The sequence below is a fragment of the Papio anubis genome, chromosome 1, assembly GCF_008728515.1.
Source record: "Papio anubis isolate 15944 chromosome 1, Panubis1.0, whole genome shotgun sequence".
Classification (NCBI taxonomy): Eukaryota; Metazoa; Chordata; class Mammalia; order Primates; family Cercopithecidae; genus Papio; species Papio anubis.
The window spans coordinates 112,210,769-112,222,003 of record NC_044976.1 but is presented as its reverse complement, the minus strand read 5'-3'; the positions used below and the strand labels follow the sequence as shown (position 1 = coordinate 112,222,003).

At 41.6% G+C, this 11,235-nt stretch overlaps 1 protein-coding gene across 10 annotated transcripts in view; it reads left to right on the top strand.

Annotated features, from left to right (window-relative positions):
• Positions 1-454: 454 nt before the first annotated feature.
• PTPN22 (protein tyrosine phosphatase non-receptor type 22) overlaps positions 455-11,235 on the top strand; it is a 70,626-nt gene continuing 59,845 nt past the window's right edge. For 9 of the 10 annotated variants that reach the window (XM_009215739.4, XM_009215754.4, XM_021927324.2 and 6 more), the window contains exon 1: positions 455-743. In XM_009215739.4, the coding sequence (XP_009214003.2) occupies positions 657-743 (87 nt within the window). In that variant the 5' untranslated portion in view covers positions 455-656. The remainder of the gene's footprint in view (positions 744-11,235) is intronic. The other variant, XM_003892413.5, reaches the window with a different exon arrangement.

The window sequence follows — 11,235 nt, the reverse complement described above, 5'->3', positions numbered from 1 at the left end:
GAGAGTTGGAGGTATATATAGCAGACTTAAAAGTTATGAATAAAAACACCTTCTGTGATGAACAGAGGTTTCTCATTGATCACACTGACAAGAAACCTTTTGATGAACAGTCGGGGTAGAAGACATGTAACTCTAAATGGTGTCTGTCTTCTTTCCTGGGCCTAACTGAACTTTGCAGAGTTCACCTGGGACATAAGGAAACAGAAGGTGTCAACCGGGCCCTTGTGCTCACTGGAGAAATGGGGAGAGACAGAACTCATGCAGGAGACCTGTAATTCTGCTCTTTCTCTGGGAGGCAAGAAGAAAGGTGGGTTTTGCGTATGAGTGATGGAATGGAATAATCTCAGAGTTAAGCAGACCACAATTTATGTTCCGGTTAGCCTCTTGTTTGTTAAAAATTTGAATTGTAACCAGGTTCCTTTGCTGAGAAGGAAGGCGCTAGGGCCCTGGAGCAAGATGATGGCTGTGTTATGTGACCACAGAAGGTGGTTACGTACTAATTTCCTCTAGGGCTTGTGATGAAGTCAGTAAACCACAGACTTCAGCATGCTCTGCTCAGGCGGCAGCAGTGGCTTTTTGGAGGTGTCTCGGCCATGACACACATTTGACATGCCCTCCCTCAACCTGCTTATAGACTATTTCTCTTGCTCTGCAGCATGGACCAAAGAGAAATTCTGCAGAAGTTCCTGGATGAGGCCCAAAGCAAGAAAATTAACAAAGAGGAATTTACCAATGAATTTCTGGTGAGTTGTGTGTGTGACCCTCTCAAGGTAGTTACATACACTATTTAACTGACTATGTGGGTCCAATTTTCTGAGACCAAATTGCCCTTGGGATAAAGTAAATATCAGGCCTTGAAGGGGAAGACAGAAAAAAAGGCAAACTAAAGTCTGACTTCTCTGAGTGGTTTGCATGTATTTTACGTATTCTCTCAAAATTACTGGTTTTAATATTTTGTTCGCTAGCTCTTTGGAGTTTGGTTAGGAATCCTACAGAAGACATATACAACTCCAGATATAAAACCACTAATATTAATTGAACATCCAGATTTCCCCAGATATCATCCAGATATCTGAGTTGTGGTTTATGCTTCATATTACTAATTTTAATTAATATTAAGAAGAAAGAGACCAATGTTAACTTTTCATACAGTATTACATTTTTAGCCTCCCCTTGGGATTCCATTTGGCTGACAAAGGTTTTTGAAGAGCACCAAAACTACCCACTGCCACAGTTTTGTTTTTTTTTTTTAAGAGTCAGGATCTTACCCTGTCACCCAGGCTGGAGTGCAGCAGTGCAACCATAGTTCACTGTAGCCTTGAACTCCTGGCCTCAAGTGATTCTTCTGCCTCAGCCTCCTGAGTAGCTAGGGCCACAGGTGTGTATCGCCATGCCTGGCTAATTAAAAAAAATTTTTTTTTTTCTGGAGAGACACGCTTTGCTTTGTCGCCCAGGCTCGTCTCGAACTCCTGGCTTCAAGCACTCCTCCCATCTCACCTCCCAAAATGCTGGGATTACAGGCATGAACCACTATGTCTGGCCATCATTTTTCTTTTCTTTTTCATATGAAAAATATATTATAACGTATTTTTTCAATAACAGGCCTTCCTTAACTTCTTTTTCTTGGAGAAGTAGAATGGCTAGGATGGAGAGTAGAGACAAGCGTAGGTCACGGAGAGAAACATGAGTATAAGATAGGTTCAGGTTGGGTGGATTAGATTACCCAGAAGAACAATGCATCTCCTTTGAGAGAACTGTGATTACTGATGCAATGGCAGCTGGGTAGGCCTCATTCACCCTACAAGCTGAGACATCAGATAACATAGGGTGTCTAATAGTACCTATCATGTATTTTAGAATACTTACAGCTGGTGTTTCAGAGATATAAGAATTTTAAACCTTAGCTCTTCAGCTGTGAAGAAATGGGGGGAAAAGGGAGAACTGACGTACAAACCTGAAATTTAATCATGATTTTTTTCACCAAATTACCAAGTATTTGACATGTTCTTAAATCTTTCTGTTTTCTAACTTATAAAATGGGGATAATAATTAATGTCCTACCTATCCTCACAGGATTGTTGTGATGATTAAATATCAATAACAATAATTAAATGTGGTCATTTACTGAGTACTATTTATTGAGCACTTAGTAGGTACCAAGTTCAGTTCTAAGCACTAAAAATACAGCGGTGAACAAAAAGAACCAAAACCTTTGCCTCTTGGAGCTAACACTCTGGTACCAGATAGTAGATGTGAAAACACTCTGAATGTCTTGAGTAATTAGATATTATGACAGGAACTCCGATGTCAGCTCAACGTGGATAATCTTGTGGTACTATGAAAAATGTGCTCTCACTGCCACTGGCTGAGCAGTCCGAGCCCCTCTGGTAGAGTTACCTGAAAGGAGTTAAGTAGGAGGTTCTAGCACATGTGTATACATGTCCCTGCCCCTGCACTATGATTCCTAAGCCAAAGTAACCCAAGGCATAGATGTAAAAAGTGGGCTGACGGGCAGTGCCGGGCCTCTGTTTTATTTTGGTTGTGTTTCTAAAAATAATGCAGACTGGTCAGGTCCTGTGGCTCACGCCTGTAAACCCAGCACTTTGGGAGGCCGAGGTGGGTGGATCGCCTGAGCTCAGGAGTTTGAGACCAGCCTGGCCAACATAATGAAACCCCATCTCTACTAAAAATACAAAAATTAGCTGGGCGTGGTGGCAGGCACCTGTAATCCTAGCTACTCAAGAGGCTACTCAAGAGGCAGGAGAATTGCTTAAACTCGGGAGGCAGAGGTTGCAGTGAGCCGAGATACAGCTGTTGCACGCCAGCCTGGACAACAAGAACGAACCTCTGTCTCAAAAATAATAATAATAATAATAATAATGTAGACTATATCCCTAATATTTTACCTTTTCTCAGCTAAAGTCATTGTACTTTCTCACTAAAATATAGCAGCTACTTCCTAACTGGCTTCTCTGCATCTAGCCTTGCCCTACCTTCAATCAATTTTCAGTTCAACACCCAAGTGCTCTTTTAATCATACAAATTTGGTCTTTTTTTTTTCTTTTCTTGGAGACGGAGTTTTGCTCTTGTCACCCAGGCTGGAATGCAATGACACGATCTTGGCTCACTGCAGCCTCCACCTCCTTGGTTCAAGTGATTTTCCTGCCTCAGCCTCCCAAGTAGCTGGGATTATAGGCATGAGCCACCACGCCTGGCTAATTTTGTATTCTCAGTAGAGACAAGGTTTCACCATGTTGACCAGGCTGGTCTAGCCAATCAGGTAATCCACTCGCCTCAGCTTCCCAAAGTACTAGTATTACAGGCGTGAGCCACTGCACCCAGCCAAATCTGGTCATTTTTTCCCTGCTTAAAAACTTGTTATAGTTTTTTTAAGCTGCTTAATATTGTTCAATATAATACACATTTAGAAAAGTACATAAAACATCTAAGTATAATTGTAAAGCAACCATTAGCAGTGTAACCACCACCCAAGTCAAGAAACTGTCAGACCCCCGAAGACCCCTGCCCCATCAGGTCCCCTGCCCCCATCCCACCCTGTCCTGTCCTACCCTGGTCAAGGGATAATCACTATGCTGACTTTTATATTAATCACTTCCTTGCTTTTCTAGCTCCTGATTTTTAGGACCTTGTTTTTGGGTGGTGATTAAGTGTAACCTCACTGTTCACTGACTCATGTCCTCCAGTGGAAAAATAGTCTTCCTCTCAGCTCCATCTAAAGGTTTCAGATGAGACACCAGAGAGAGAGCTTTGGGGGAGTAGAGGAGTGGTGAATGAGGCTACATTGCTTGCTTGGACAAGGAAAATACTGCCACTAAATCGGAGGGCTTTCCATCTGGTCATGTTCCATGTCCCATCTTGAGCCCTTAATGTATTCTCCCAGGATTTTATGTTTCTGAGGTTGGAGGACCAATTCTGTGACACAAGGCCACTGTTCACTTAACTGGTGGTACCTTTAGGGGAATTATCAAAATGCATATCTATTTCCAGGTAGATTCCCTGTGCATCCTAACCCCTTTACCCTCTCCCCAGGTCCATGGTTCAGATTTCAGTCTCCACTTCCTTCTTGGCCAGACATCTTTGTACAGAGAACAATACAGATGGCCCTCTGTATCCCCAAGTTCTACATCCTTGGACTCAACCAACTGTGGATCAAAAATAATTGAAAAAAATACCAAAAATAACACAACAACAAAAAATAAAAAATGTAAAGCATAACAACAATTTATCTAGCATTTACATTGTATTGGGTATTACAAGTAATCTAGAGATGATTTAAAATATACAAGAGGACGTGTATAGTATGTGTAAATACTATGCCATTTTATATGAGGGACTTGAGCATCCATAGATTTTGGTATCTTGAAGGGGGTAGTCCTGGAACCAGTCCTTCACAGATACTGTGAGAGGACTGTATTCATAATTCGATGTGGCAGTCCTGTTATGACAGCTGAAGCCAATGCCATGCTGCTTAGGTCTTTTCCCTGTGCCAGGACTAAATTCAGTAACTTTTCTGTAGTTGAAGCTACCACTGACCACCCATCTAAGGTTTTTATACATTCATATAAACATTCATTGAGTGCTTATTGTGTGCAAAGTAATGCCCTAGATGCTAGGAATGCAATGCAATACTCCATGCTTTAGTGGAGCTTATTTTGTAAGATAATAGATATGTCTTAGAGAGGCAGACATTAAACAACTAATTAGTATATTAAATATTTAATATAATTGTGACAATCTGGGTGGGGTAGTCAAGGAAACATCAACATTCATTTTCTTATTTACTATTCCTTAAGAAAACCCTGTGAAATAGCTACAACTGTGATTTCTGACTTACAAATGAGGAAACTGAAGCTCTGAGAAGTTAAATAATTGGCCTAAGCTCACTCAGCTGTTCAGCCATAGGGATGAAATTTAACTCAGATCTGTCTTATTACAGAGCTGTGAAATTAATCCTTATCCAATAGTGTTCTACTTCATTCAATGACACTGAGTCTCTCAAAGGACCTAGTTTTAGGGTAAGTGCATAGTGCATAGTTAGTATAGCTTCTACACAGCAGAAACAGCAGGATGCCACTATACTGTTGAAATTTCTAAAGGTACTTTCAAACATTCCTTATTATTGTTATTCTTATAAAACAATGTTATTGAAAGTTAAAAGAAAGTAAACTCACCATAGTACCAACATTCTAACAAATCAAAACTTTTTTTGTGGATCTTGGCCAGGTGAGGTGGCTCGTGCCTGTAATCCCAGCACTTTGAGGCGAGCAGATGGCTTGAGTCCAGGAGTTTGAGACCAGCCTGGGCAACATGGTGAAACCCGTCTCTACTAAATATAAAAAATTAGCCAGACGTGGTGGTACATGCCTGTAGTCCCAGCTACCTTGGAGGCTGAAGTGAGAGGATCGCTTGATCACAGGAGGTGGAGGTTGTAGTGAGCTGAGACTGCACCACTGCACTCCAGCCAGGATGACAGAGTGGGACCCTGTCATACACACACACGAAAACCAACAACAGCTTTTTTGTGTGGATCTTCTAGTTCTTGTCCATTTATATAATTTTTTATATTATGGTAATTATAGCATAGGTACAATTTTGTATTCTCATATTTTCCCTTACCATTATACCAAAATTATCAGGCTGATTAAAATGTATATAATTTTTAATGGTTGATAATGCAGCATCATCACATGGACATGTATTTGTCCATGTGAGTTTTTGTTGTTGTTGTTGTTGTTGTTGTTTTTTAGAAGGAGTCTTACTCTGTCACCAGGCTGGAGTGCAGTGCCGTGATCTCGACTCACTGCAACCTCCTCCTCCCGGGTTCAAGCTATTTTCCTGCCTCAGTCTCTCGAGTAGCTGGGACTACAGGAGTGCACCACCACACCCAGCTAATTTTTGTATTTTTAGTAGAGACAGGGTTTCATCATGTTGACCAGGATGGTCTCGATCTCTTGACCTCGTGATCTGCCCGCCTTGGCCTCCCAAAGTACTGGGATTACAGGTGTGAGCCACTGCACCCGGTCTGTCCATCTGTTTTTTATAATGAAAGAATAATAATCATAATAGAGAATGCTTGTATACCTCTTATAGACACTGTTCTAAACACTCATATATCAACTCATTTACTCCATTGAGGAAGGTACTGTTTTCATTTCCATTTTATAGGTGAGGAAACAAACAGAGAGGTTAATTAACTTGCTCAGGGTCACATAGCTAGTAAGTGGTGGAATTGAATTTCAAGTTCAGGTAGTCTTGCTTTATCATCTGAAGTCATAAAAACTTCGGAGTCATATAAATCTTGCTTTGAATTTAGGTTATGCCCATGATTAGCTGTGTGACCTTTGATTAAGTCAGTAATCGAATAATTACTGGGAATAATATTCACTTTGAGGAACCGCTGTGAAGATAATAAGTATATAAACTTCCTGAGACATAGTAATATCCAAATAATTTAATTATTTCTCCATTGTTAGACATTTGAGTAATTTCTAATTTTTAATGATTATTGATAACACTAATATGAATATATTTTTCCATGTGGTTTTTCCCTTCTTTTGGATTAATCCTTAGGCTAGATCCCCAAAAATGTTATTACTGGGTCAAAGACTATTAGCATCTAATTGGTTAAGTATTACCAAATGTATTTCCAAAGGAGTTTTTCTAATTTGCAATATGTGAATTTATCATCTTCTCTACCACTCTGCTAGACTTAATAAATATAAAAAAGAATAAAAGATAAAAAAAATTTGCCTACTTACTATGTATCAGGCAATCTGCGAAGTGCTTTGCCATATATGATCTCATTTAATCATTACAACAACCCCAAGAGGAAAATATTATGTTCATTTTACCCATGAAATGGCAAAACCCAGATTTGAAACCAGTCTGTTTTTTTTCAAAGCCTCTTAACCTCTTTACTTAAACTGTATCAGGTAAAAATCATGTTTTTTTTTTCTGATATAACTAGCATAAAATAGTACTTTATTATGCTAATTTCACTTATTTGATTTCTGAGCCTGAAAATGTTCCATGATTATTTTAAATCTGCATTTCCTTATATACGTTTTCTGTTCATCTGCTTTCCACAGTCACAACAGCTAATCCATAGAACTGTGTTCCAGACTCTGTGCTAAAAGTGCTTCACAAATAGAACTTCATGTACCTCCCAAAGAACCTTTTAAAATGGCTACCAATACCCTACATAGTGTCTCTCCAGCTTCTTATAGCATGCTCATTTTCTTGTCCTTGCCATGCTTCCTCTGCCATAGGGCCTTGCACACATGTTGTTACCTCTGCCTTGAACATTCCTCACACTCCTCTTTACCTGGATAACATTTAGTACTTTTACTTTATTTTATTTTATTTTATTTTATTTTTTTGAGACGGAGTCTCGCTCTGTCTCCCAGGCTGGAGTGCAGTGGTGCGATCTCTGCTTACTGCAACCTCTGCTTCCTGGGTTCAAGTGATTCTCCTGCCTCAGCCTCCTGAGTGGCTGGGACTACAGGTGCATGCCACCATGCCCGGCTAATTTTTTGTATTTTTAGTATAGATAAGGTTTCACCATGTTAGCCAGGATGGTCTCTTGATCTCCCGACCTCGTGATCTGCCCACCTTGGCCTCCCAAAGTGCTAGGATTATAGGCATGAGCCACAGTGCCTGGCCTTTTTTTTTGAGACAGGGCCTCACTTGGTCATCTAGACTGGAGTCCAGTGGTGTGATCATGGCTCATTGCAGCCTCAACCTCTGGGGTTCCCATCTCAGCCTCCCAAAGTGTTGATTACAGGTGTGAGCCACCATGCCCGACTAATAATTCTTTAGATCTCAATTTGGTGGTCACTTCTTCAGAGAAAGCTTTCTTTTCTTTTCTTCTTTCCTTTTTTTTTTTTTTTTTTTTTTTTGGAGACAGAGTCTTGCTGTGTCACCCAAGCTGGAGTGCCATGGCTTGATTATAGCTCACTGCAGACTTGACTTCCTGGACTCAAGTGATCCTCCAGCCTCAGCCTCCCAAAGTGCTGGGATTACAACCATGAGCCACCACACCTGGCCAAAGAAAGCTTTCTGGACCTCTTTGAATAGATCAAATCTTCTATTATAAGTTCTTATTAGCACCATATGTTATTTTTCATAGCACTTACCACAATTTCAGTTTTTTTTTTGTTGGTTTGTTTTTTTGAGACAGAGTTTTGCTCTTTTTGCCCAGACCAGAGTGCAATGGCGCGATCTTGGCTTACCACAAGTGATTCACTGCAGGCGAAGTTGCAGTGAGCCGAGATCATGCCACTGAACTCTAGCATGGATGACAGAGTGAGACCCCATCTTAAAAAAAAAAAAAGGCATTTATTAAATATGAACGATTCATTGAATCCCAATAGAAAGAAGATAACTAGTTCTGAAGGCCAGGTTTAAGTGCTAACGGTTTAAAATATACTAGAATTCAGACTGGTACTATAGCAACTTCTGGAGACTCAATAGAAGACCAGAGACAGATCAAAGCTCTGGTTACATCTTGGTTCTATAAAGGAGACATAGATACATCCTGGTTCTGTATGTATTACAGTAATGATACTAACCAAACAGTTATCAACATGGTACATCCTACAGAGCAAGTGCACAAACATCTATGAATTGACACTACTCATTCCTGGGAATCAGCCTATCACTTGAACATATCTATCGGCATTTCTTGACCTTTGTGCACATTAATGTGCAATTTTTAAAAATGCCACCACCAGAATAAATGTATCACATCACCTCTGAAGCTGACTTCTCTAACTCCAACTCTAGTCTCTCACTAGGGACCATCTAGTCCTATATTTTCATTTACTCACAGGACACTTAAAACACATTTCTTGGCTAAGCACAGTGGCTCACGCCTGTAATCCCTGCACTTTGGGAGGCTGAGGCAGGCGGATCACTTGAGGTCAAGAGTTCAAGTCCAGCCTGGCCAACGTGGTAAAACCCCATCTCTAAAAAAAATACAAAAATTAGCTGGGCATGGTGGCAGGTGCCTGTAATCCCAGCTACTCAGGAGGCTGAGGCGGGAGGATCACTTGAACCTGGGAGGCAGAGGTCGAGGTGAGCCAAGATTGTGCCACTGCACTCTCTGCTGGGCGACAAGGCAAGACTCTGTCTCAAAAACCAACCAACCAACAGACAAACACACACATTTCTTGCCATTTTCTCACATTTTATGTATCTAAAGTTGAACCTCTCGGTTTACTCACCCCAATTTAGCTATTGCCTACCCACCTACCCATTTGCCCCACTATTGCACTGGAAACTAACCTCGATAAGTTTGTTGATCTTGTTGAAGATGATTGCACTGCACGCTCAGACAATTCAGTCTTGTCCTCCATTCCTGTTGGTAGTTCTCCTGATTACTGGATTTAGAGGCCTGAACTCCTAATGCCATTCCTTACCACTCGCGCTTTTTCTGTCCTGATGGAGGCTTGGGATAATACTGACCTATATTTGCAAGGCACGGAGGAACTACCTTGCAAAGTTCTGGAGACAACCAAACTTTGTGTTCTCCCACCTAGCACAGGAGGGCCAAGTTTGATTTTCCTCTCTCTAAAATGTCTCTAAAATGCTATGTCTTCTATTCAATAATGTAGTCCTTCAAGGCAAAGATATCGTGGTCTTGTACTTTCTTTTACTTTCTGTTCTCTTTTGGGAGTGACTTTATTTTATTTACTAGTCTACGAGAATAACATGCAAATGACTCAATCCGAATTTCTAGAATCTAGTACTCCTTGTTATACTGGCCAGGATCCCCGTTCTCCTCTCCTTTCTTGAAATGAAAGGGGTAGTATCATCTACAAACCAAATGAACTTACTATTAGCTTATCAAGCATACACAGAATCTGGTTTCTCACATATTCCACCCTATTTCAGGGCCCACAAGGGATGCTGAGCTCTCTCTTCACTTTATTCTCTTTTTTATTTTTATTTTTTTTGAGACAGAGTCTCACACTGTCACCCAGGCTGGAGTGCAGTGGCGTGATCTTGGCTCACTGCAATCTCTTCCTCCCAGGTTCAAGCAATTCTCCTTGCCTTAGCCTCCTGAGTAGCTGGGATTACAGGGGTCAGCCACCACGCCCAGCTAATTTTTTTTTTTTTTTTGTATTTTTAGTAGAGATGGGGTTTCACTATGTTGGCCAGGCTGATTTCGAACTCCTAACCTAGTGATCTGCCTGCCTCGGCCTCCAAAAGTGCTGGGATTACAGGTGTGAGCCACCACACCCAGCCTCTTCACTTTATCCTCTTGGCAACTATTCCCCTGACTTCTCTTGATGGTACCTCTTCTAGAGAACCCACACCCCCTACCTTGTACTTGGCAGAGAAATAACTTCACCCTTTAGATCTCGTATCTTTTCTTCCCAAACTTAAACCCATCCCCATGACCCTGCTTCCTCTTTTATACCCTTTTGCTTTCTACTCTCAGAGTTCCTCCTTTTCTGGTGTAGTTTATCACTTCTTCTGCCCTAATTCTGCCCTAATGTGTTCTTTGTTGGGGTATTGGATCCCAGGTGTCTGGCAGGAAGAGAGGTGGAAGAGAAAAATGAAGCCTGCCGGGCGCGGTGGCTCATGCCTGTAATTCCAGCACTTTGGGAGGCCGAGGTGGGGGGGATCACTTGAGGTCAGGAGTTCAAGACCAGCCTGACCAACATGGCGAAACCCCATCTCTACTAAAAATACAAAAGAAAATTGACTGGACGCGGTGGCTCACGCCTGTAATCCCAGCACTTCGGGAGGCCAAGGCAGGCAGATCACGAGGTCAGGAGATCGAGACCATCCTGGCCAACATGGTGAAATCCTGTCTCTACTAAAAATACAAAAAATTGGCCAGGCGTGGTGGCAGGCGCCTGTAATCCCAGCTACTTGGGAGGCTGAGGCATAAGAATTGCTTGAACCCATGCCGCAGAGGTTGCAGTGAACTGAGACTATGCCATTGCATGCCAGCCTGGGCAATAGAGCGAGACACTGTCTAAAAAAAAAAAAAGGCAGAAAGAAAAAGGAAGTCTTCACAGTGGTATGACCTTAAGATGTTTGAAGGAGATGGAGAAGAGGAGCAAGATGGCCGAATAGGAACAGCTCCAGTCTCCAACTCCCAGCGCCAGCGACACAGAAGACCGGTGATTTCTGCATTTTCAACTGAGGTACTGGGTTCATCTCACTGGGGAGTGCCGGATGATCGGTGCTGGTCAGCTGCTG